At 55.7% G+C, this 23,536-nt stretch overlaps 9 protein-coding genes across 9 annotated transcripts; 8 read left to right on the top strand and 1 right to left on the bottom strand.

Moving 5' to 3' along the window:
• Positions 1-970: 970 nt before the first annotated feature.
• L226DRAFT_613755 (heme peroxidase) lies at positions 971-3,245 on the bottom strand. The gene is made up of 9 exons (XM_067686540.1): positions 2,883-3,245; positions 2,738-2,824; positions 2,613-2,679; positions 2,510-2,555; positions 2,182-2,457; positions 2,015-2,128; positions 1,776-1,956; positions 1,362-1,721; positions 971-1,297 (listed from the first exon to the last, which is right to left on the bottom strand). Exons 1-9 carry the CDS (start codon positions 3,111-3,113, stop codon positions 1,013-1,015), a joined length of 1,647 nt encoding a protein of 548 aa, XP_067534546.1. The 5' UTR covers positions 3,114-3,245; the 3' UTR covers positions 971-1,012.
• An 853-nt stretch (positions 3,246-4,098) lies between these two features.
• On the top strand, positions 4,099-5,756 carry L226DRAFT_535871 (uncharacterized protein). The gene is made up of 8 exons (XM_067681001.1): positions 4,099-4,255; positions 4,317-4,432; positions 4,492-4,745; positions 4,797-4,957; positions 5,012-5,162; positions 5,223-5,314; positions 5,370-5,450; positions 5,507-5,756. Exons 1-8 carry the CDS (start codon positions 4,156-4,158, stop codon positions 5,602-5,604), a joined length of 1,053 nt encoding a protein of 350 aa, XP_067534545.1. The 5' UTR covers positions 4,099-4,155; the 3' UTR covers positions 5,605-5,756.
• Positions 5,757-6,093: 337 nt separating this feature from the next.
• L226DRAFT_488145 (uncharacterized protein) lies at positions 6,094-9,282 on the top strand (the record flags this gene model as incomplete). The annotated part of the gene is made up of 10 exons (XM_067677225.1): positions 6,094-6,642; positions 6,706-6,994; positions 7,059-7,610; positions 7,677-8,159; positions 8,219-8,487; positions 8,546-8,599; positions 8,658-8,701; positions 8,762-8,876; positions 8,938-9,044; positions 9,110-9,282. Coding segments are annotated over exons 1-10 (2,451 nt in total), but the record flags the coding sequence as incomplete, so codon positions are not given.
• Positions 9,283-9,523: 241 nt separating this feature from the next.
• On the top strand, positions 9,524-10,318 carry L226DRAFT_92116 (uncharacterized protein). Its single transcript, XM_067687338.1, has 2 exons — positions 9,524-9,667; positions 9,723-10,318. Exon 2 carries the CDS (start codon positions 9,733-9,735, stop codon positions 10,231-10,233), a length of 501 nt encoding a protein of 166 aa, XP_067534543.1. The 5' UTR covers positions 9,524-9,667; positions 9,723-9,732; the 3' UTR covers positions 10,234-10,318.
• A 35-nt stretch (positions 10,319-10,353) lies between these two features.
• On the top strand, positions 10,354-11,357 carry L226DRAFT_509771 (SGNH hydrolase). The gene is made up of 2 exons (XM_067678229.1): positions 10,354-10,559; positions 10,617-11,357. The coding sequence occupies exons 1-2, from the start codon at positions 10,403-10,405 to the stop codon at positions 11,255-11,257; spliced, it is 798 nt and encodes a 265-aa protein (XP_067534542.1). The 5' UTR covers positions 10,354-10,402; the 3' UTR covers positions 11,258-11,357.
• A 632-nt stretch (positions 11,358-11,989) lies between these two features.
• L226DRAFT_509768 (uncharacterized protein) lies at positions 11,990-15,708 on the top strand. The gene is made up of 10 exons (XM_067678228.1): positions 11,990-12,060; positions 12,117-12,562; positions 13,046-13,358; positions 13,410-13,934; positions 13,988-14,620; positions 14,674-14,993; positions 15,052-15,092; positions 15,151-15,271; positions 15,323-15,429; positions 15,486-15,708. Exons 2-10 carry the CDS (start codon positions 12,201-12,203, stop codon positions 15,602-15,604), a joined length of 2,541 nt encoding a protein of 846 aa, XP_067534541.1. The 5' UTR covers positions 11,990-12,060; positions 12,117-12,200; the 3' UTR covers positions 15,605-15,708.
• A 469-nt stretch (positions 15,709-16,177) lies between these two features.
• On the top strand, positions 16,178-17,871 carry L226DRAFT_488135 (uncharacterized protein). Its single transcript, XM_067677224.1, has 3 exons — positions 16,178-16,207; positions 16,267-16,276; positions 16,333-17,871. Exons 2-3 carry the CDS (start codon positions 16,268-16,270, stop codon positions 17,785-17,787), a joined length of 1,464 nt encoding a protein of 487 aa, XP_067534540.1. The 5' UTR covers positions 16,178-16,207; position 16,267; the 3' UTR covers positions 17,788-17,871.
• A 232-nt stretch (positions 17,872-18,103) lies between these two features.
• L226DRAFT_560999 (uncharacterized protein) lies at positions 18,104-20,363 on the top strand. Its single transcript, XM_067683401.1, has 3 exons — positions 18,104-18,452; positions 18,525-18,685; positions 18,747-20,363. The coding sequence occupies exons 1-3, from the start codon at positions 18,347-18,349 to the stop codon at positions 20,034-20,036; spliced, it is 1,557 nt and encodes a 518-aa protein (XP_067534539.1). The 5' UTR covers positions 18,104-18,346; the 3' UTR covers positions 20,037-20,363.
• A 299-nt stretch (positions 20,364-20,662) lies between these two features.
• Positions 20,663-23,418, top strand: L226DRAFT_560998 (uncharacterized protein). The gene is made up of 3 exons (XM_067683400.1): positions 20,663-21,134; positions 21,189-21,386; positions 21,442-23,418. The coding sequence occupies exons 1-3, from the start codon at positions 20,896-20,898 to the stop codon at positions 22,943-22,945; spliced, it is 1,941 nt and encodes a 646-aa protein (XP_067534538.1). The 5' UTR covers positions 20,663-20,895; the 3' UTR covers positions 22,946-23,418.
• The last annotated feature ends 118 nt before the right edge of the window (positions 23,419-23,536 follow it).

Below are 23,536 nucleotides of genomic sequence, written 5' to 3'. Positions count from 1 at the left end.
GAGACAACCGCCACTCCCAACTTGGTATCCCCCTTAAGTACATCGAGGATGCGGGGCTGCATCGCGACCCCAGTCCCGCGCGCTACCATCGGCTCCTGCTTGCTCTCGCGACCGCGGAGGGCTTGTACAAACACATGACTCTCAAGGTGTTCGAGACGTTGTTCTCCGGTCCGTCGTCGGACCTCTCGGTGCTTCCTTGGTCGGGAGTCCGATATGGTCAGTGCTCGCCTGAAGCTGTTCGTGAGGCGCTTCGCTGACTTCCTGGCTCACAGTACTCGCCGCAATGGAAACCTGGGTGAACCACCGTCTCCGACGCCAAGAGGGGGACACGGAGGACGAGGAGGATTATGGGAAGTATGTTCTCACCGCCATGGACATTTTGCTGTGCTGCTGTACGGCGGACGTGCCGCAGTGGCAAGATGCTCAGACGGAGGAGGAGAAGCGAGCTGTGGTAGCGTGCTCTCCCCATGCGGTCTCGCGGTTAGTCGAGTACCTGCCTACCACACTTGCCATCCCCTTCTCCTATGCTATGGCGGAGAAGACAGTCTCTATCCTGCAGGTTCTATGTGCCAATGCCGCTGGTTCAGATTTCTTCATAGAGAGTTTGCTCGCTGCGCTGGACCATCTCGTCGGCTCCCTCAAGGAGGACCCCCTCTGGGTCGGCCCATCGTATAATGAGTTGAGCCCGTTGGCGGAGGCCGTGGACCAATGCAGGGCAATCTATGTCGTGAGACATCCAGTGCCGGAGGGTGTTACTGGTGCAAGCGACGCCAATACTTTGGGGTAAGTGTACCAGGTCAGGCATCCGTACCTCCGGAGCACTGATGTATGCGCGTGTACAGCTTGTCTGTACGATGCCCACGTAACGGGCTGTTAGGCCACTCAGCAGTGCAAGACCAATGGTGAGTGTATCATGCAACCCGCACCAAATTACATTAACATTAATGATCCACTAACAATCATAGATGTCGTATAGGAAAAGGCCAGATCAGCCAACATCGCGCGAGGCCCTCTAAGCGCACCGCTTGTAACCGATCTGACCACCGACGAACGGTCTGAAGTAGGACGTAGTGACCTTGTTGCCTCCGATGTCGGCGGCAATGTTCACTGCGGCCTTCAGCGTAGTCGAGATCGCGGTCTTTGGCAGGTCCACAGTCCAGAGGTCGTAGGTCGACGACACCCCCTTCTGGAGTAATGCTGCGTCTGCCGTGTCCACTGTGATGATCGTACCAGGGCCATTGGGCACCTGGACGTCGTACTCGACGTAGACGCGGGAAGGGTTGGCGTCACTACGGACCTATGTTCGGAAGGGGAATGTGAGATGATAACAGGGGAATCGAACATATGCATGTTGCACTTACAGCGATATCGATGTGGACGAGTGTTCCGTTGTTGCAGGTTGAATCCGCCAGCATGACAGCGTCCTGGAGCACGAACGCGGCGCCGTTCTGGTCCTCCGTGCGCACTGCTGAGCCATCGCCTTCATCGACCTCGAACCAAAACTTGGAGATGCCCGTCTCCTCGTCGATATCAATCTCTGGTTGGGTCTGGTTGAGCGACCCTATCTTGTACCACAATGCAGTAGTCTGGCCAGCCTTGTTCGTCCCAGCCCAATTGGAAGCGTGACTAAGGACGCCGGTGTACGACGCATCGGTATTTCCAGAGCGATCAGCCCAGAGCAACTTGATCGTCCGTGAGCTGCTCTCGGACATGTTCCAGAACTATCATGATGCGAACGTCAGACTTTCTACTGAACTTGTGAGACGGTGACGAACCCGAATCTGTCCTGAGAACTGCAGTGTTCCGTCCCCGGTGAAGAGGAGGAACGGAAGTTGCGGCTTGACTGGAAGAGGCTCGATGACCTCGCTCAATTGGACATCTGACGGGACTTGGTTCAACATGTTCGCGAACTGGGAAGCGCAGGCAGTCTTGAACGACTCTGGATCTTCTGCGAACCTGCTCGCTGGGGGGTCAGAATGAACTCAGGTGGGCGGTGGGAAGAGCTAGGACGTACCCCTTCATGGTGACATTACCGTCACTTGCAAAGATGCGCTTGTCCGAGTTGGTGGTATCATTGGCTCCTACGACTAGGGGATTGCGGGTGGTACCCTGGATGTACTCGACGGCGCTGGTTGCTCGTCAGCATGACGTGAAGTCTCGCTTTGCTACCACGTTACTCACATTGTGTTGTCGAAGGTGAAGGGCGTGCTGTCGAAGGGGAGGCTTTCGTCGTCGAGGCCGTCGTCGAGAGGAACTGTGTCTGGGAACGCGCTATGCTGGACGCCACCGAAAGAGTGACCACACGCAACCAGAGTGATCATCTCTGTCGGGTTGAAGCCTTGACGTTTGAAGGCGGCGGTGTGACTGGCAAGATCCTGCTGGGGTTCAGGAACGCCTGGGTTGTTGGGTCCTGTGGCGTCTATACGGCCACCCCGGAAAGGGATATCTGGTCCACCACTAGAGAGGATATGTTCAAAACCTCTCACTGGCAGATGCGGACACTACGCACCACACTTCGATGGCAATCTTGGCGGCGATCGCGATCGAGTCCGCGACTAAACAGTGGGTCAGTAATAATCTTGCTACATAATCTCATCTACGGATACACTTACCACTGAGGTAACGGCTCAAGGAGGTTTGGAAAAAGCGAATCGTATTGTTGAATCCATCGCCCACGTTCTGCACGTATTTGATCAGGAAAGCTGTACAAATTCTACGAGTTGCTCGGAGTACTCACCTCCGCTCTATCCTGCTCATACTGAATTGATCCGTCGAGCCCGCCTGTGCCGTCAGCGGTATTATACGTGGCCATATCATGGTACGCCTGCGACGAACGGATGTCAGCGAAGACCATAACACTGAAGAGGGCATGGCTATCGTACCGTCCTAATCCAGTCAGCGGCATTGGATCGGTTCTTATTGGCGGCGCCGGTGTCGAAGAAGTCAAGTGTGCAGGGATTGACAGCGGTCGGAAAGCCCGGAAATGCGTTGAAATTGTACCCGAAGAGGTCATAGATTTGGCTCTCGAGCTCGTCAAGCTTGGGATCGGGCCATGTGTATGCCGACACCAGCGAAAGGAAGAGGAGACTCGAGAGCCGCGTCTTGGAGAACATGTGTAGAAGTGAGTGCTCCGTTTAGTACTTGCTCGTTGACCTTTAATACTGCAGTGAATCCGGGAATCTTTCACCTGTGCGGGCGATTATAGCCGTATGTTAGAAGGACCCGTCTCAGGTCTGGGCTTCGCGTGCTAGTGAGATTACCGTGAAGAGAGAGACCGAGCCAGGACTCAGCCAGCCATCAAAGACGACGATCGCGTGAGTACGTGACTCTCACTACCATCATGTCGCCAACGGCTTTTCGCACGAGTGGCCGACGGCTGTCTCTCCAGGGCACGTTCATGACGATATGACGCTTGTAAAAACCGAGATGCCCTTCAAAATGTACTTACTCTTGCTGCGACTGTGCGACACACCAAAACGGTTCACTGCCCAAAGAGCGCCGGGGTAAACCCAACCAAGAATCGCGGGTCTGTAAGCCCGGCCAGCTATTGGATGAGTGTATGCATGTTGAAGATTAAAAACCAACTGATAATCTGGTAAACTGGGTACTTGATTCCGGGTGCAGCACGCCCTTGGAGTACTTACCATTTCCAAGCCTGAGGAAGTTTCCGATTCGGCACAGCACCGACTAACGATAGACTGCTTCACAGTGACATGCCGAGATAACGAACACCAAAGAGGATATATGTGTCAACAAGCGAGTGCCCACTCGGAGTCCAGATGCGATACTTCATCAGTCTTCGTTGTCTTGTCCCTTTTTCTATGCACTGGCATTGGTGAACATGAGCACAAACGGACGGAAGTGGCTCTCCGCCAGCCTTTACCAATATAGTGAGCACAATGCAGGTCCCAAAGGTGTCAATGGAACACCCAGAGAGGAAGATCTGAAGAAGCTGAGGAGTTCAGAAGAGGCTGAGTTCGTTGAAGTCGAAGCCCTCTGTCTGGCGCTTAAGGTGCCATATATGGTCCGGCTCAACGTCATGATCACGTGGCTTCAGCGATGTTCTGGACGAGTTCGAGAACTCAGTCAAAGACCACCACCACCTCGACTTGTTTCTGACTATCATCCTCCATCCCACACATCATCTCCACAATCATGGAGGTAGACCCGCCATCGGCACTCCAGCAACAGCAACAACCATACGCGATTATCCGTATCAAGCGGAAGCGGAATGAAGAGCCTCTTGATGCCCTCGGTGAGTCCGTATCACTCATTCAAACCGCAAACACAGCTAAAGGCGGATTGCATGGCTCAAGTTGTCGATTCCGCACCTAGCAGAAAGCGATCAAGAGGCGGTGTGAACGTATTCCAGTATGCAGGGACGGTGGAACAGGCGGCATGGAATGATGAGCAACAGAAGAAGGAGCTCGAGGTGCGTGGCTATCTACTTCGGTTCCCTCCCTCTCCGCTAACACACCGAACCGTTCGCAGCAACGTTTAGCTGGACTCTCGCGCGACTTGTCGCATAAGAAGCGGGAAGAGATCACCCCTTCCGCTGCCGTAGCTCCAGTTGTCCCCTCTCCATCCACCAGCCCTGCCAAACCACACCACAGGGCCCCTACCCTCTCCCCTACTCTATCTCCGAAGCGTAGGAAGTACCAGGCGCCTAGCCGAACTTACACAATCGTGCAACAAGAGCACGAGGAAGTGGATCCTTACGCCCACCGCCGTTCAGCGAACGCCCCGTACGTCTGTCCTCTGTCTTCCAAATACGACGTTTTCTGATTGTTCTACAGACCGAAGGTGTGGTCGTCGAAGGAGCTGGAAGCCGCAAAGCGTGCCGCGCAAGTTAAGATGTTCGAAGCCGTACCTTCTGCTCCAGGCGGCAAGCCGGTACCAACCGAGACTGATGCGGAGATCGAGAAGTTCCTACCTATGCTGAAGGATTACCTTCACGGTATGCTCTCCCCTTCGTTCCATCTTCGAACATGTGTGTGAACTGCAGTTCCAGTGAGCGAGTTGACGCCACCGTCACCCGCTGTCAAGGCCGAGAAAGGTGGTGATGACATGAACGATGACTATGTGTACGACGTCTTCTATCACCGCCCGACGACGCTGCGGGAGCTCTATGAACCTGGCTCAGCTTCCAATATCGCGAAATTGTGAGTGCAGCATTCGTCCTGCATCTCGTCCTTCTCGAGTCTGACTGCGGCGATCAACAGGACTGGGTTGCCTCCGGAACTCAGCGGACTATGGGGTGAAGACGATGACTCCGACGAAGAGTATGACGATGAGGATGACGAGGATTCGAACGGTACGTCACATGGATTCCACGCGTGACCGACCCTCGTTGACTCGTACTTGTCCAGCGGAAGATTGGTATACGAACGACTATCCCGAAGAAGAGGACTTTGACCGTGAGCCAGTGGATAACGAGGAAGACCTTAGCGGTGAGTGCATACTTTTGCTTCCTGTCGGGACGGAATCGAGACCTTCGTCATCTCAGACGAGTTCCATGAGCACTCCGATGCGGAGAGCGTGGTACGTGACTTCGAAGGGGATATGAGGACGTCTTACAAGAACGTTATGGATGACGATTTCTGAAGGCGATGAGTCTCTCATAACCATAGGACGGTATCATCGATTAGTAATTGTGAGTTCTCAATCTCGCCCTGTAAAATAATACGTAGCATCTATCATTGCGCATCTACTCTTGTCCTGGAAGATCTTAATGACGAGCGTTGGCACGACCTGCACGATCAAGGCATGAACTCGGCATACTGGAGTGGACGAACTCAAGATGTGCATGCATGTTGAGGAGAAGCAGGCAGTACTCACGTGCGACCACGGCGAACACTTATCCCGTGGTACCTGTCTCACGAAGAGTTGTGCATGGTAAAGTAGAGTACGGAAGACAATGTCAATGAGGCGTCGAAGGCGATGTTTCAGTAGAGTGCTAGCTTGCGGCCGGACTGATTGGCTAGGAACAGTCTACACAGGTCTACGCTAAGATGCCACTGCCGCTGATCTGCGTGGCACAGCCTTCGGGCCTCTTCGGGCGCCATTCGAATCTATCGACTGCTCCGCCTGAGGCCGCGGCCGTAAGCCATAGGTCCACGTATCCCATCTACGCCCGCCCACGAAACACAAGTCAACAGACTTGTCCAGTTCTTGACTTACACAGTTATAGATCCCCAAGAGTGGGCTGTCGAGAGCATAATCCGTCTTCTGGCTCAACCACCTATCATTGTCGGCCGCCGCACTGCCACCCACTACGATGGACCCTCTGCTCGTTGATGACGAGGGTTCAGACCAAACCCCGAACATGCAAGATACGCTTGCGTGGCTCGATGATATCGCTGAAATCCAGATGTCTTCGGGGGCGAGTGCCGCCTCCGGATCGGGACTCCTATCTGAGTCCTCTCTACAGGCTGGCGCTTCTCCGAACCTCCCTTCCTCTGGTTTCTCGTCTTCGCTCTCGCCGGTATCAGGAGAGGACGGCTACGCGTCTGCGTCTGCATCTTCCTCTTCTGAAGATGGTTCGCAACGAGCGAAGAGGTCCAAGATCGCACTTGACTCCAATCAGCCCCTAACTGCGAAGGGTAAGCCTCGCACTCGGGTCTACGTGGCATGCCACGAATGGTACGCCAGCGTTTTTCTCAGAAGTTGAGGAACGAGCTGCTCATCCGTGATGCTGTGACTCAGTCGAACTCGAAAGATCCGTTGCGACGGCGGGAAGCCTGTATGCTACAACTGCCACCGCCGCGACCCAGGTATCCAAGCTTGCGACTACGATGCGGGACCGAGGCGACGCGGACACGACAAGGTGCCGGGCTCACGTATACGTTCCGCTGGCAGGGGTGCAGCGCCAACCCGCGCACAGCCCCATCCGGGCGCAGCTAACATCACCGGAGAAGTGCGGGAGCGTTGTGCTGACCTTCCGTCCAGTAATCTCCGCTGGCGGCATGTGAAGCCGCCCCAAGTGAACTTCGAGGTGAGCGCAATGCATGCCGACATTCATTGCGTAACGGTGCGGTGCTAATGTTTGCGACACCCAGGATATCATTCAGGGTTTCGATCCAGCCTCATTCGATCCTACGGCACCAGCAATAGCCTATCAGTTGCCATCTCCGCCAGCTACCGAGCGAGCCGATGAAGACGAGGACGACCAAATCGACCAAATCATCGCGGGGCCCAGTATGGAGTTTACTCGCGAGACTTGGTGGGACTCCCTACTCGCGCTGTATGCGTCCGAAGAGAGCGGCAGTGACCCCGGGGACGTCATATTGACTCCTGCGCAACGTCTATCTACCACGCAGCACGTCTACAAGGACCTCCGGGCGCTCTTCCGCGCGTCTGTGTACTGGGCGAGCTTCCTGCACCTCCCGCGGTTCTTCGAGGCGCTGCTTGACCCCGCACGGAGGGTAACGATACAGCCGGGGCTGATCCTCGGAATGCTTGCTGTTGGCGCACATGTGCAGAGTTCCGAGCTGAGAGAGGGGGAGCGTGGACGGAAGCGCGCTGCAAGACTCTTGGAGCAGGCCGATGCCGCCCTTCAGGCTAGTCTCAGCTCGAATTGGGTCGATGTCGGTCTTGTGCAGGCAGCGTGGGTGAGTGATTTTCCTTATGATTTTCCGAAGCAAGCGCGTGGCTCACACGATGACTATGCAAACTAGTTCATCACCTACTACGAGATGCAAGGTCCGCCTTGCCATGATTACTATCGTCTCCGGTCCGCCATGCTCCTCTTAGACTCCCTCATCCAACTCCTCTCGCTCAACACCCTCGATGCCGGTCTTCCCGAGTCCCGTTACTCGGTGTTTTCCACCTCTCACCCTTCCTTGGCTGGCCCCACCCAACCATCGTTCAACATGGACGAGATGCACAGCGCGACATACCATGCCTTCGGCTCAAACTCGCCCAGCTGTGGGTGCGCGAAGTTCACCTTGCAGCAACAGTGGCCCACCGTGTCCGATATTGCACCGCAGTGGAGCGCCACGACGATATGGCCGGACAAGTTGTCGGAGGGCGAGATTCGGAAGGAGGAAGGTCGCCGTGTCGTCTGGTCGAGCATCATGCTCGCCGCGGGGCACGCGGGCTATGCGTCCGCTGATGCGCAACTGGAGAGAGCAGATCTTTACATCAAGGACTACCACAACGTCTGTCCAGTCACCTTATCTTTGTGTTGATGTACTGACGCTGGGTGTTTCTCTTGTAGTACGCGCTGTTGTTCCCGGGCCAGGTGCTTTCTCTGGAAGGCGAGGCTCCGATACCGCAGAATAGCGTGTGGAATCTTTGTATCCGCGCGATGGTCCTCTGGCATACGAGTGTCAGGTATCGGAGCAACCCGGCTATCAGTCTTGAAGAGAGAGCGCAGTATGCGATGAACGCGTGGCTTGAGGCGGATGCCATCGAGACTGCGTTGAAGAGCCATACGTGCAATCTGGAAAGCGGTACGATGTACCAGGCTCGAGAGTATCTATTTACGTGCGTGGCATCTTCTGTATCTTGCGACACACGAACTTGACGTTCCGTATTTGCCCAGAACGAGGATGTGCGTCTCGCACGAATTTAACCTGTTCGCGCCGGAGGTTACCACGTTCGTGTTTTCCTCGTTATCCTTACCATTCCTACACTGACTCGGCTCGCGCATGCAGAGCTGGGATCATGAGCTATTATCGACAGAAGGCCGAAGCATGGCGTACGTTTTCGTGCACAGATTAGCGACTCCGGATACTGACTAAATGCGCTCACTTGGCAGTATCTACTCAGATGTGGATCACGAATGAGCTGTGGGAAGGTCTGAAGCGGAACCCTCCGGAGGAGTTGAGCAGTCGACCCATGCTCGTATACTGGTTCATGGGGCACATCATCCGGTGCGTCGGCCAAGTGTCCTTGCTAATGGTATTACCGTACTTACGTGCTGGTGGTCTGCAGAGCCCTCATTTTGTTCAAGTTCGACCGGTCGCTGCTCATCGCGCTCGACGCTTCGAAGGCCTTCGTCAGACCCCTCGAGTATTTAATGCGGATCTGGCCATGTCATGGTGGGTTTTTACGCCTGTTTGCGCAGGGACTTATGGGCTGATGTTGACTTTCTACGTGCTGAAAGAACAAAGGCTGAAGTGGCAGCATTTGCGCTCTGAGCTGGTGGAGGCTTGCCTTAAGGCTGGCGTGCCTCCACCCCCGCCATCGCTGCCTCCGTCGCTGTACGAGATCAAGAGTTCTATTAGGCCTCAGCCTGAGGCTAGTCCGTCGGGGCCCGATCTAACCTTTATGCATTTGTCTCAGTGATAGTCTCTTCGATACATTTCCATTTCTCATGTCACTTTCGCCATTAGCGTTTTTTCATGCCTATACTTTGGGCCAGTATGGCTCAGCGGTCCTCCAAGCTTCAAGGGACGGACGTGGGACAGTACGTGAGTAGCCACGTGGCAGCACGCGGCCCGCCCGGCGCTGGGAAGGTCTGAATTTGCCGGCGGCTGCTGCCCAGAGTTCTTTTGATCTCTTCCTCCGTGCGCGTGAACATCTGCTCCCGAGGTTTCTTGTGCGGTGCAACCAGGCACAGTGCCGTCATGACTCCCGGAATATACGCAACCTGAGTAGCAATTCTGCTGTGCACAGAGAACCCCTCTTTGTGCCTCATTATATCGGTTGAACAGGTATTGAGGTAAGCTGGAGATATTGTTTAGTGTGCATGAGCGTGATAGAATGAAAAGTTTCAGTAGGGAATCCATGCTGTGGGCAACCGACTTATCCGTGTTTGCATGTGCGATGATCGCTCCCTGTGAGCAAAAGGTTCAACGACGGGCCGCTTGCTTGACCGGCAATGGAACCTCCATGTGCGATGCTTACTTGACAGGTTACCTTCTAAGTTCTCGCGGAAGTATCATATTCACAAGCCGTCCCGTTGATCAGGCTGTCGTCCTCGAAACTCGCGGCACCGGTGCTGAAAACAGCGGTCGCAACTGGCATCACAAGCGTTTGTGGTGTCTACCATGTCATTGTCATCGTGACCCCCAATGTTTGTCAAATGACATGCCCGCAACTCACATCCATTCGTTTCGAATAGTGAGAGTAGCCCGGGACAATGCCGGAACAAGTCCGCCTATGAGATCAGCCGACCACGATGCGCTCTTGCTGCTCTTCCCGGTAACCTTCTCCTCAAATGTTACTCAGTACACTTCCACGGAGAACGAAGCTATGATCAGGAGGGCGCCTTCGGCCTTCCAATGATGTTATGACCGGTCAACCGTAATTGCTGCTCTAGCGTAGCGGCCCGACGTAGGACCGCGTGCCTCCTGTCCAATATATAAGACAATGGATACGACCGGGGTACGTTGCCACATCGTCGCTCTTTACACACTCGACGGTCGACCTACCTTCTCCGGTCCTACCAACTACCATGAAGTTCTCCGTTCTCGCACTATTGCCTGCCCTCATCGCCTCCGCAGCCGGTCGTCCGGCGGAGAATCTCGAAAAGCGAGCCACGCCAAAGGTCTACCTCGCTGGTGACTCCACCATGGCGAAGGGCGGAGGAGGGTCTGGCACGGGTACCGAGGGTTTGTCTTACAGTTGCTGTCAGCGATCCATACTCATGCTCATGCATACCGCTTCAGGTTGGGGAGTGTATCTCCCGTACTCCATGAACATCCAAGTCGTCAACGACGCTATCGGCGGACGCTCCGCGCGCTCGTTTACGAACGAGGGCCGCTTCCAGACCATCATCGACGCCGTCCAGCCGGGTGACTTCGTCGTCATCGAGTTCGGCCACAACGACGGCGGCTCGCTGAGCACGACGGACAACGGGCGCACGGACTGCTTTGGGGATGGCACGCAAACGTGCACGAGCCCGACGACGGGGGAGACTGTCTACACCTTCGTCTTCTACGAGGTGCAGGCAGGGAAGGCGATTCAGGCAAAGGGCGGGAACGTCATCTTCAGCAGCCAGACACCGGACAACCCTTGGGAGGGCGGCTCCTTCACGTATACGCCCTCGCGCTTTGTCGGGTATGCGCAGACCGCGGCGAAGGCGATCGGCGCGGCATACGTCGACCACGGCCAGTATGTCGCAAACGAGTTCCAGGCGCTCGGGCTCTCGACGGTCACCTCCTTCTACCCCAACGACCACACCCATACGAGCCCGGATGGTGCGAACGTTGTTGCGGCTGCGTTCGTTAAAGGCGTCCTTTGCGCGAATGACGCGCTAGCGCCGTTCGTGAAGAACTCGACGTCGAGCGTCCCGGGTTCTTGTATCTGATTCATGGGCTGGTCGCATCGCGAGGGGGTTCAAGGGATAGGATTTGCCTGTAGTATGTAGCAGATGACAAGGGCACAGCGTCTATGTCTAGAACGTGAGGGATGCACCTGTAAGCGGCCTGCACTTGAAGGTCGGTCTCCGAGATGTTTTCGGCCTTGCTCTTCAGATATCCTGAGCGGCAAAGGAGGAGTTCCTCCCTTCTCATGGAATAGGAAGGAACCATTACCGTCATGACTTGCAATGAAATGTATGGATACCACCGCACCTGGTGATCGCCGTCAGACGTGCTGCAGCGTGGTTGCAGTCCTCTTCGGCAGGGGTTGAACGATGCTGCGTCGACAAGTATGAGCAGCATTCCCACCCTGTTGCTGTCCGAATAGATGCGGCGGGCTGCGGTCAGGAACGTCAACTTGCAAGCTCTTAGTTGGCCATACTCGCCGCTCTTCCGGAAGCTGGGATGATGACGAGATGAGCATACGTAAGCATGCACCAGGTTCGGAGTTTGCGTAGGTTGTTGAAAGTATCTGGCCCCTGCCATTCAACAGGAGTGAGTAGGTTGGCGGTATCCCGAGCGCGAGGACAACAGGCGGGCTGGGAACGTTTGATAAAAGAGAGATGACCTGGCAACCAGCACTGGGCACTGGGCGGCCGTCTAGACCTGGCAGATAAGTTGCGCACCGCCACAGTCAATTGCGCCGCGCCGAGCGCTCACGTAAACTCAAACTTGGATCCTGGTCATTCCCTTGTCTTCCGCCTCCACGTCTTTGAACTCCTACCCCTACAACGTCAACGTTAATTCAAAGGTCTGCGAGTTGCGCAATTACATCAGATAGCAGCTCACACCCTTGACCTGTCCTAGGGCTCGTCTAATCAGCCTCGAGAGGCGCCCTCTTGCTTGCACGTGCACCCTGAGCTCTCTCCTGACAGTGACACGAACACAGAGATGCAGGTGGTTGCCGACACCTCCTTCTCATGGCTAGACCCCACGATGGATACCAACCTCGACGCGATTATCGCATCCAGCCCGTTCTCCAGCAACCCAACTCCTAGTAGTGGCAACTCACGCAATGACCACCAGCACAGCCCCCTGTCACCTCCCGGCGATTCCTCTTCCTCCCAACAAGTCAAATCGCCTCAGCTAGCTCCCAGCACAAACCGCGGCGCGTTCCCGTCCAAGGCTGCCGCAGGATCTGGCACGAATCCAACGCGTCGGCGAATTCGTCCGAAGATCGCACTTGACCCTACCCAGCCTCTGACCGCCCAAGGCAAGCCAAGAGCGCGGGTCTACGTAGCCTGTGATCAATGGTAGGTATAGAGAGTTTCTTTGTTCTAGTCCAAAGCAGACGGTAAAGGCTTGTCTTTGTATGAGATTACCCATTCTCATACAGAAACCGGTCCTCATCGTCACTTTAGTACAGTCACTGATTGCCTCAGCGGTGGAATTGGCGCGAGAAATCGTGAAGAGTGTTGCCTTCCACTGTTTCCTGTCCTCGTGGCTCATGGAATAGTGGAAGTCAACGCACTTAGGCATCGCACCACCTACTTTTCTTCAGACAGTTGCGAGCAATGTCCTGTGGCAAGAGTTCACTACTCGCATTGGAGCGGGGTCTCAAGGTCACAGAAGTGTAGACGACCGTGCAGGAAGATGCTTGCGACCTCGCGTATGACGTAACAGAGCTACTCCTACCAGCGCTGCGAAGATCTTCAGATATTGATTTTCACGGGTTTCTTGAGGCCTCATTCGCTTATCGTACAGGACGTGTGGCAGACGCTCATCATGTTCAACAGTCGCATACGGAAGACACGCTGCGATGGCGCCAAGCCCGTTTGTTTCAACTGTCGCAAACGTCCACCCGAAGTTGGAGAGTGCAGTTACGAGGTACAGCCGAAGCGCCGTGGACAGGACAAGCAGCCAGGCACACGCGTTCGCGCCCCTACGACACGTAGAGCTGCGAAACGGAGACGCCTACCCAGTGGAGACGAGGACGAGGACGATTCGAGCGAGAGTGCTGCACACAGGTCCGGTGGAGACGAGAGCCAGTCCTCGTCGCATGTGCAACTCTCATCCGAGAGCTGTCCGGGTCGCTTGTCCGATACAGAGGTGGGTCAGCATCCAGCAATCCGGATGTTGTCATGCTCACAACCGCATCAGGAATCCGATGCGGAAGAATACGACCCATTTCCTCTGGTCGACCTCGATGCGGGGGCAGAGGTAGAACACCTCATCAATATAAGGGAAGAAGTATCAATCCCTGCGACACCAAGCCTCCAATTCACACGTGACACCTGGTGGGACGCGCTCCTGGCCTATTACTCTACCGAGGATGCCTCAACCGCGATTAGTGTGATTTCTCTGACACCGGAGCAGCGCACCTCCACTGTCCAACGTATTGTTGGGGACCTGCGAGCCCTTTTCCATTCGTCCATCTATTGGGTCAGCTTCATCAACCTCCCTCGCTTCTTCGACACACTCCTCAACTCGACGAAGCGCAGCGGGATGCAACCCAGCCTCGTCCTTAGCGCACTGGCTGTTGGCAAATTTGCACAGAGTTCTGAAGTCGAACTGGGGGCCAAGGGTCGTGAGAAGGCGTTGAAAATGGTGGACTTGGCTCATGGCGCGCTGGAAGCCAGTCTCGCTTCGGGATGGGTCGACATTGGGTTAATCCAGGCGGCCTGGGTACGTCTTCGGCCTTCAGATTATTTGCTTAGGTACTGAAGAGGCGATGCTAGCTCATCGTTTATTTCGAGGTTCAGTCGCATCCGAACCACACTATTGAGCGAGGGCGCTCGTCACTTCTACTCTTGGATTCCCTCATTCGCCTATTTTCCTTGACCACGCTCGATGCGGACCTCAATCATGTGCGCAATCCCATGTACACATCATCCACCACAACTCCGGTTGTTCCATCGGTAGCCGAGCCCGCCCCGTTCACCTACAGTGCTATGCCCTCCTTCCCGGGCACAGCACAGCCAGGATTCTACAATTCTCCTGTCACTAACCTTTTCCCCGCGAGACACACCTTCATGGCCGCTCCATCTACTGCACAGTACACCCCGCCGTCCGAATCACTCATTCCTGATAACTTGACCATGTGCCCGTCCCTAACTCCACAATCTGTCAACTCAACGTGCAACTGTGTGGCATTATCTCTGGGACACAACTGCCCGTCTATACGTGACGTTGCACCTGCGTGGGCGGGTACTCTCATCTGGCCGGAGAACGTCTCCGAGGGCGAGTTCCGGAAGGAGGAATGCCGGAGACTTGTCTGGGCGAGCGTTATGGTGACCGCTAGCATGAACTCGTACACTGCGGTGCTCGAGGATATCCAGCACAACGCACTGTGGATCAAGGACCCATCAAACGTACGTGTCTTAAATACCTGCATGCGCCAGAAGGTACTGACTCCTTGATCCAGTATGCTCTCCTATTCCCGGGAGAAGCGCTCGCAAAACACGGTGTCCCCATGCAGCCCAATAACGTATGGGCCCTCTACCTTCGTTCGATGCTCCTCCTGCATTCGTGCGTGCGCAAGCGCGCGGATATGACCATGAACGATGCAGCGCGGGCTCAGTTCGCCATGCAAACATGGCTCGAAATCGATGCACTCGAGAACGCGCTGAACCAGCACACGTGCGAGTTGGAGCGCACCTTTGGCTTCCAAGCAAGGGAGATGCTTTTCAGCGCACGAATGTGCGTCTCGCATGAGTTCCAGAGGTATATTCCACAAATCACAACGTGAGTAGAATAGTGCGATGCAATTTATAACCAGAGACTCAGCATTCGCCTTTCCTAGGAATGGTCGGTTGTTCTACCGCGACAAGGCTGAGGGCTGGCGTACGTTGGGCGATCTATCGCCATGTCGTGATACTCACTCATCGGTTGTCATGCCCAGTGAAACTCCGCATGGTTATGGCTGAGCGATTGTGGCAAAACCTCCAGGCCGGTATACCAGTGCCAGCGTTGGATCACAGGAAGCCGCTGCTGATATACTGGTTCATGTCGCATGTCATCAAGTACGTGGGGTCCCTGTCGTCGGCTTGTTCTTTTGAATAACAATTTCGCAGAGCTCTAGTGCTGTGGAGAGAAGACCCGACATTGACGATTGCACTTGAGGCTTCCAAGACGTTCGTCAAGCGTACAGAGTATCTAATGATGTTTTGGCCAAGCGCCCGTAAGGTTTCATTTCGGCATTCATCTCTCCATTCTGACGGTCATGGAATCCGATAGAACAACGGCGAGAGTGGCAGAAGGTGCGGTATGAACTGGTCGAGGCCTGTATCAAGTCTGGCGTTCCACCTCCGGAACCCACTCTCCCGCCACGTAAGAGGCAGCAGGGTTCTGCTTGAATCCAGAAGTCCGTTATGTGCGTGCAGTCTAGTCTCGTGTATTTAAATCTGCTTTGCACTATAATCGGTGCGGAGTGATCCGCGGAGCGAGATATATCGTCTGCACACAGCTTCGATTTTCTCTCCGATGCGCCGTCGGGGCGACGGTTCCACTTCCAAGCGCTCGACTCGACGCCTCCGGTGCGGTGCATGTAACACAGTTCTTCCTCTTCGACCACTTGACCGCGACTTCTTAGCCTCGCTGGTAATCTCCGCTTGCGGTGATCTCTTCTATGAGGTATACAAGGTAACGAAGGTAGGGGGCATTTGGGGGCGTGGCTGGTCTCTTGCTTGCGGTCCGAACTGGGAAGTCAAATATCCTTGAAGATGTTTCAGCATTCCGATAATGTACGTATCGTGACGGGCGCCCCGACCTCGACTCTGACAGCAGGCGACGGTATAAAATGCAGGGGGGGTGCTCGGTACGCGTATACTCTCGCCGTTCGCTAACGTTTCGCAGGGCGTCATGGCCTCCACTACCACTGCCACTACCGCACAGTCCGCCACAATGCACATTCTGAACACCGTGGTTGAAGATGTATTGCGCGAGCGTTGGTCTCTCAGGTGCGTGCCACTTCGTCACTTGTGGCGGCTCCGAGTACTGACCGGGAATTCGCGCTCAGTATGGAGACGGTACGGTCTTCCCCATCATGCTCGCCCCTTCCGCCAACTCACCAAAACCTCTGCAGCTGACGCAGGTCCAGCTCGTCCTGCATCTCGCTGCCAGCCTCATCCAAGAAACCATGAACGCACATTGTCCTATCAACAAGCTCCCACCCGAGCTGCTCGCCCTCGTGTTCTCCATGGTGCCATCCTCGCTTTCGCTTCCTGGATACGTTGGGCCTTCCTCCGCCAAGCAGACGTACGAACTCCTCCCCGTCACACACGTGTGCCGTAGCTGGCGTGCCCTCGCACTCGACATGCCCTCTCTGTGGTCGACAATCCCCGAGACCACTGTAGGCTACACAGCGTCGTCCATCTTCCGCACACGCGCCCAGCAAGCCCCTCTGGTCGTTTATGTCGATCGCAACCGTCCGAGCGCAGCGCTCAGGGATGCGGTCGGGCAGAGTGCGAGAATTGCGGAGTTGCATTTGCATGATTTGCGCGAATGCACGCCCGCGGAGCTATCTGCGGATCTACTCGCATTCCCCGGGCGCTGGCTCGAGCGCGCTATCATACGCCGCAGGGTCGCTCGTCCGGGTGCGAACGAGGTCGACTCGGCCATGTTCAAGGGGACGGTCGAGCTGTTCAACGGGGCGGCACCAAAACTGAGGAACCTCGTGCTGCACGACGTGCCGTTCTTGCCCTCCAACTTCTTCGAGAGCTTGACGCACCTGTCTGTGTCCTTCGTGTCCTCCCCAGTGTATTGGTCGCTCCACGACTTGTTCGAGCTCCTGTCGCAGACACCCCTCCTTCAAGACGCCAGGATATCGGGGCTGCCGACCCACCTGTACCCACCTGACCCGCCGATCATGGGCTCGGCATCCCTCCCCTTCCTGCGAAGGCTCGACATCGGTGACTGTCGCGGCCAGGATAGCTCGCTTAACCTCATGCGGAGTATCCTCTCGTTCATCGTCATTCCATCGCACTGCGCCATCCGTCTACATGGAATGGACGCACACCGTCTGTCGCCTTCCACGGAGATCCGCTTCCCCTTCATGGACCCCTCCACCGCACTCACCATCGACGTCACTTTCACCGCTCTCGCCATCTCTGTATCCAACCCCGACACGGGCTCGTCGCTGCGCCTCGAGCTGAACACGGCGGGCGCAACCCGAACGCTCCTCCAGCAAGCCATCGAAGCCTTCGTTGCCGGTCATGTTACGACGATTCGCCATGTCACCATCGCAAGCCAGCGTGTGTGGCCGTCATGGTGCGACTCAAACCTGCTCTTATGCCTCCTCCCGAATGTCACCCGCCTCGAGCTCTGCGACGCACATCTCGTCGACCAGTGCCTCGATGCGCTACGTCCGTCTCTGAAGGCTGAAAAGAAGTCTTTTTGCGCTATTTGTCCCAACATGGAGGACCTCCGACTTCCTGTTGGGCTTACGGCCCTGCTCATTGATAAACTCCGGGTTGTGCTGGACGAGCGCGCGGGGTGCGGTCTACGGCTGCGGTGCATGGTGGCAGATAAACTGCTCTAGCGTCGTACCATACGTGTTCAATTCTAGTCGTGAACTATCGTCTTCAGAGGTAAGGGTCTTCAGCTTCACGCCATTACAAGGGACTCATAATAATGGGGTATTCAGTAGAACCCGGAGCAATTGTCCTCGAACGTCGAGTACTTCCGTCTTTGAAAAGTGACAACAGTGCCACCGCTTCCTATTCTATACATCTTGACTCCCTGTGCGAAATGTTTTCTTGGGCTTATTGTTGGCCTCAAGCAGTTCATCCCTGCTTGGCGTTTGTCGCCTCTTCCCGTCCATCAGGCGATATATGAGCGCTTATTCTCTTTTGTCTTGTCCACCATCTTCGCAGCACAGTGCGCCTCGCGTCGCGAAATGAGCTTCCCGGAGAAGATGACCCTGAGTAGGAAATTTCGCAAACTAATACCGTGTGCGCCGTCGCGAGGTCATCACGCGAGCGCAATTGTCCGCGCGAGAAGTTCTGCCATGCATTGTCGCCCGTACGCGCAATAAGTAGCTTGAGGCGTACGCAAGCGGGCCCACAAGGCAGGTCCTTCCTTCACAGCTGCACGCTACTATGTCTCTCGATCTCTCGCTTTCTGGGCTCCTTCACCCAGACCAGGTGTTGACGCCGCGCCAAGCCGCGGCATGGGCTCAACAGCTCATCAACCACTTCAGGAGCAGTACGTGCCTTCGTGACGAATGTCGCGTATATGGTCACCGTGTCGCTAACACCGATTGGCACGTATGTTCAGATGTTATCACGCTTCCTGCCTTCACCCTGGATCTTCATGAGATCCCAGGATACGTAGCGCTGCTGGAAACGCTGCTGGAGCATGCGGGCATGCTGGAGCAGCTGCTGTGTCGGATGTTATCCTTCCTTCCTGGGAACACTGTGGAGAATGTTATCGCAATCGTGCGTGTATCCTCTTCTTATTCCATCTTTTCAGTTTTGTGTGACGCGTCTCTCTGGTTAGATTGTCGCAGTTCACCATCAGTTGCATCTTCTGGAGGCCGAAGAACCGCACTATATCCTCGATAGTCTGACTATCATAACCATGTCGGAATATCTGGCTGATGTCGTGTCGTACCTTGACGCGACTGAGGGCTGGGTCCGCTCGGACGACTATGTGAGGGTCAGGCGCGGGGTTGATCGATCCATCGCGCAGATGAAGAACTCGCTGGTCTCCTTCCTCGCTCGACGTCGGGACGCAGCGGCAGACGGCTATGCATCTGGTCATTCAGTCATTGATACCCCGGAAGATCATTACTCGACCGACGCACCAGACGCACTGTCCCCCTTCTTATCGCTCGTTAACTCTGAGCAAATACCGGCGACGCTCTCATGGGCCGAGGCGGATTCCATGGTGCTAATACGCAACTTTAGGCCGCTCCTAGTGTCCCATACCCTTCCCTATACAAACCCCGAATCCTACACGTGCCGACGCTCGCCATCCTTGTCGTCCGAAACCAGTGCCTCTTCGGGATCTTCCACTGCCTGCTCCGACTCACCTCGCCCATCTCTCAAGGGCAAGGAGCGAGCTCAACCTGAGTATACGCGTTCTCTGTCTCCAGCTGCTTCGGACTGGAGCACATCGGCCGAGGCAGGCTTTCCGAGGCGTCTGCCACCTGTGCTGGGTTTGTCTTCGTCTCCGGAGCCACTCGATAGCCAAGAGGTTGGTCCCGGTACTCGCAAGCGGAGTCGAACAGACCCACAGTATCAGCCCCCATCACGTCCCAAGAAACGGCGAGTCAGCCTCGAGAACCATGGCCTCTGCGGCAGCCCTTCAGACTGCGACAAACACGATGCGGTTGCTAAGCGAGTGCGACCATTCGCCGAGCGTGCAGTTCCCCTTGGCAAGAACCTCTCCCCCTCCATATTTCCATCACCTCTCCCCTCGCCCTCGCCTGCACCCCCGGAGAGGTCCCGCCATGCCAGCCCTGAACCGGGGCATGATTTATTCCCTCCCTCGGTCGAGTCTACGCCACATCCCCATATCATCATCCCCTTCGACGGCTATGATACATATGAGCCGAGCATTGGGTCTGCTTTCGAAGGGGATACGGCCACAAGCTCGAGCTGTGAGGTCGCGTGGGACGTCTCAACAGCGGATGGGTCGGACGATCATCCTATCATCACCCAGATAGACCCCCCTCACGGCTCCGGCACTGACGACCTCAAAGCACGCCCCGCTTACCCAAGGAATAGGAGATGCTTCCAAGGTCTGTTACAGACCGTCAAGCACCTCTTCCACCGGCGAAGTTGAGCGGCTCGCGCGACTCTATCACTCGCTGCAATCGACGCTTATGACATACGGCTACTCATGATCTACGCTCGGACAACGTACCATAACTAATGCATATTCTCACTGTACTGTCCCTGGACGTTCTTACCCGCCTACTTACTTCGAACTTGTGTAGAGTACAATGTAGTAATGTACGATAGCGTCCTCAACTCTTGACCATCATGCAGTCTTCTTATGTAGTACCTATGATATGTAGATAGATATGTACTATCCAGTATGCTCACATATGCACTCTTATATTTTCTTGACATGAATTGGATTCTCGAATGCGCAATATGCTCGCGGCGGCTAGGCGCGCAGTTGCCTAATTTGGACATGGCGGGGCGCCGAGCGCCATAGCCCGCGGCGCGTAGTCTGTCCTCCGTGACGATGACTTGCATCAGCTTGCATCCCCATCACGACTGTTAGAGCAAGAACTGGCGCTTTGCGAACTCGGTGAGTACTTGTCGCTTCAAGTGTATTGAGAGCTCACATCCGTCACTTCGCCCCCAGTCTCTGCCGTCTGATGTCCTGCATGATGACGCATATAATGAATGAAAGTTGCGCTGATGAGCTTGAGGTTATATTCCCATCCAACTCCATGCATAGGTAAGCCCATATTGCAGATGTCCAAGGTAGGTGACAGCAATCTGTGGGTGGATATCGAATTGGCCCGGTCAGCCCATACCTCGCCGCCCGCCCGCTCGCAGCTCAGCACACTTCTCTTTCCTATACCATCATTATCCCCGCACGCTTCATATTTACTCTACATCTTCGTACTGCTGCGCAGTCTTTTCTACTATTCTTCACACACCGCACAACTTCTACCATCAGCTTCATTATGTCCGACTATCTCACTGCTTCCCCCTTCACCAAATCCTCCGCACCTCCCCCTATTAACACCTCAGGTGCGCCCCCGACGTCAAGGGAGCAGGCATCCGGACTTGGCATTCACCTCGTCGAGACTCCACAAGGCGACATGGACGAACAGAAAACTGAGGAACGCGTTCGTGATATGGACATGTTTGCTCAGGAGCTCGAGATGGCAATGGCGCAGGGCGACGTTCACGAAATTTCACTGTGAGTGTGTCTTCGAGCATCATGAAGGCGTGACTCTCATAGCGCGACCTCTAGGATTGAGGACAACGAACCCCGCGCGGCTAGTCCTGACCCTAGCCAGCCTCACCCTGAATCGAACCAACCGCTCACTGACCAAAGTGACTCGGACGAACGCAAGGAGATCATCATAGCACCCGCTTTCTCGCTTCTCTTTGGCGGCCCGCGCCCCTCCATTACATCTGCATCGTCACCAGGACTTCAGTCAGAGATATGGTGAGTTCCTATTAACGAATTCCTTGTGGACGCTTTGCTCATGCTACGCCTTCAGCGTTATCACCCTACCGTTGGACATCATCATGAGCAACCGGAGAGCTGATGCCGTACCCGTTCACACTCCCGCACCCCGGCCGATGCCCCCATGGTTCTCCGTGCCCCACGCATACTCCTCTCCACTGTCGACTCCAACTTCACCCCTGCTCCCCTCTCCCCAACTCCCTTCTGATCACTACATGGAAGAGGTGAGCGTCGACAGCGTATTCGAGGACCCCGACGCTGCGACTATCCTGCCGTCGAATCCTCCTCAAGCAGAGCAGCTGGAAGAGCCCAGCGCAGTCCTTCCTCCAACCATAGTCACTTCCCCCGCACGCCCGCCCTCTGTTACTTCGTTCGGGGATGGAAGACTGCAGCCCAGCACTGCTTACACAAAGTTGGCGAAGCTTGTTGACTCCGAGGACAAGGAGACTGTCATACTTGATAACGACAGTGGCAACTCTAACGACGCCGACTCTCTCGATTCCGAAGTCGTACGACAAGGTCGCGACCAGCCCTTGCTCTCGCCTGTCCAAGCGTCTGCACTTTCCTCGATCGCTACCCCGTCAACCCGTGACACGCTCCTAGTCCTACCTTCACCTCCAGTTGAGCTGTCAACGACAGGTACTGTTCACAAGCCCACAATCACCACAAGGGCACCTGTCGGCGATCAGAGGCCCCGGGAGAAGAAGCGCAAGGTCATCGACGAGTCCCAGCCATCGAGGACCACGTCAACAAGCTTCACCGTCAAGAAGGCGCGCAAGGAGTTTGAACCCTCTCACTCCTCGTCATCCACTCCAGCCGCCTCTTCGACGAGCGCTCCTCCCGCAAGAAACTTTATTTTGAAAACCGCCCCTCTTCCTAAGCGTCGTTCGCCACCTGCCGCTCGCGCTCCCCATACACCCGCTCGACCCCCCTCTCACTCTTCTTCTTCATCGACTACAAACAGCACTGCGGGTCAGAGCCAAAACTTGAAGCGCAAGCGCGACCGCGACGAAGAGCACGGCGATACTTCACGCTCCGGCGGACCTACGGGTCGCCCGGGCACGTCCTCGCGGGACGCACCGCCCGCATCCAAGAAGCCCAAGACCTACTCCTCGCTTAGCACCCACACTCCCACCGCTCCCCAGACGAACACCGCGCCCATCGGACACCTTAGGTCCGCAGCGGATCTCGCGCACAAGCGGTGGGAGGAGCGCATGCAGCAGCAGCAAGGCGGGCGGATGCGGGTCGTGTCCACGGACTTCCTCGCAATGCGAACGAAGGTCCGTGGCCCGCGCGCGATGAACGTGCGGGACGCACCGCCCGCCTCCAAGAAGCCCAAGACCTACCACGCTCCCACCGCTCCCCAGACGAACACCGCGCCCATCGGACACCTCAGGTCCGCGGCGGATCTCGCGCACAAGCGATGGGAGGAGCGCATGCAGCAGCAGCAAGGTGGGCGGATGCGGGTCGTGTCCACGGACTTCCTCGCAATGCGAACGAAGGTCCGTGGCCCGCGCGCGACGAACGTCGGCCGCTAGGCGGCCGGCGTGGTTGGGTTGGAATGGGAATGGGAATGGGTTCGCGGATGGAAGGATTGAATGGGGTTGGATGGATTGGACATCAATTGGGACATCAGGATATGGACCCTTTCGACTCGCTTTCGGTTTCGGTTCTTCTTCTTCACCTTCGCTTTCTTTTGGTCCTAGTTTCTCTTTGGTTTCGGTTTCTTTTTGGTCTCGGTTCCTCTCGTCTCCCTTGGTTTCGGTTTCTCTCGGTCTCGGTTTCCCTCTCGTCTCGGTTCGCTTGGTCTTAGTTTCTCTCTCTGGTCTCGGTCTCTCTCTTCTCTCTATCTGGTTTCGGTCTCTCTCTTCTCTCTCTGGTCTTGGTTTCTCTATCTGGTCTCTGTCTCTCTCTCTTCTTTCTCTCTCTTCTCATCTGGTCTCGGTCTCTCTCTTTTCTCTCTCGGGTCTCGGTTCCCTTGGTCTTGGTTTCTCTCTCTAGCGCTCGGTCTCTCTCTCTTCTCTCTCTCTCTCTCTTCTCTCTCTCTCTCTCTTCTCTCTCTCTCTCTCCTCTCTCTCTCCTTCTCTGGCCTCGGTTTCCCCTGGTTTCGGGACTCGGATAGGATATTG

This window comes from Lentinus tigrinus, assembly GCF_003813185.1.
Source record: "Lentinus tigrinus ALCF2SS1-7 unplaced genomic scaffold L226scaffold_15, whole genome shotgun sequence".
Classification (NCBI taxonomy): Eukaryota; Fungi; Basidiomycota; class Agaricomycetes; order Polyporales; family Polyporaceae; genus Lentinus; species Lentinus tigrinus.
Note: the sequence above shows the minus strand (reverse complement) of the source record. Positions and strands in the feature narration are given on the sequence as shown.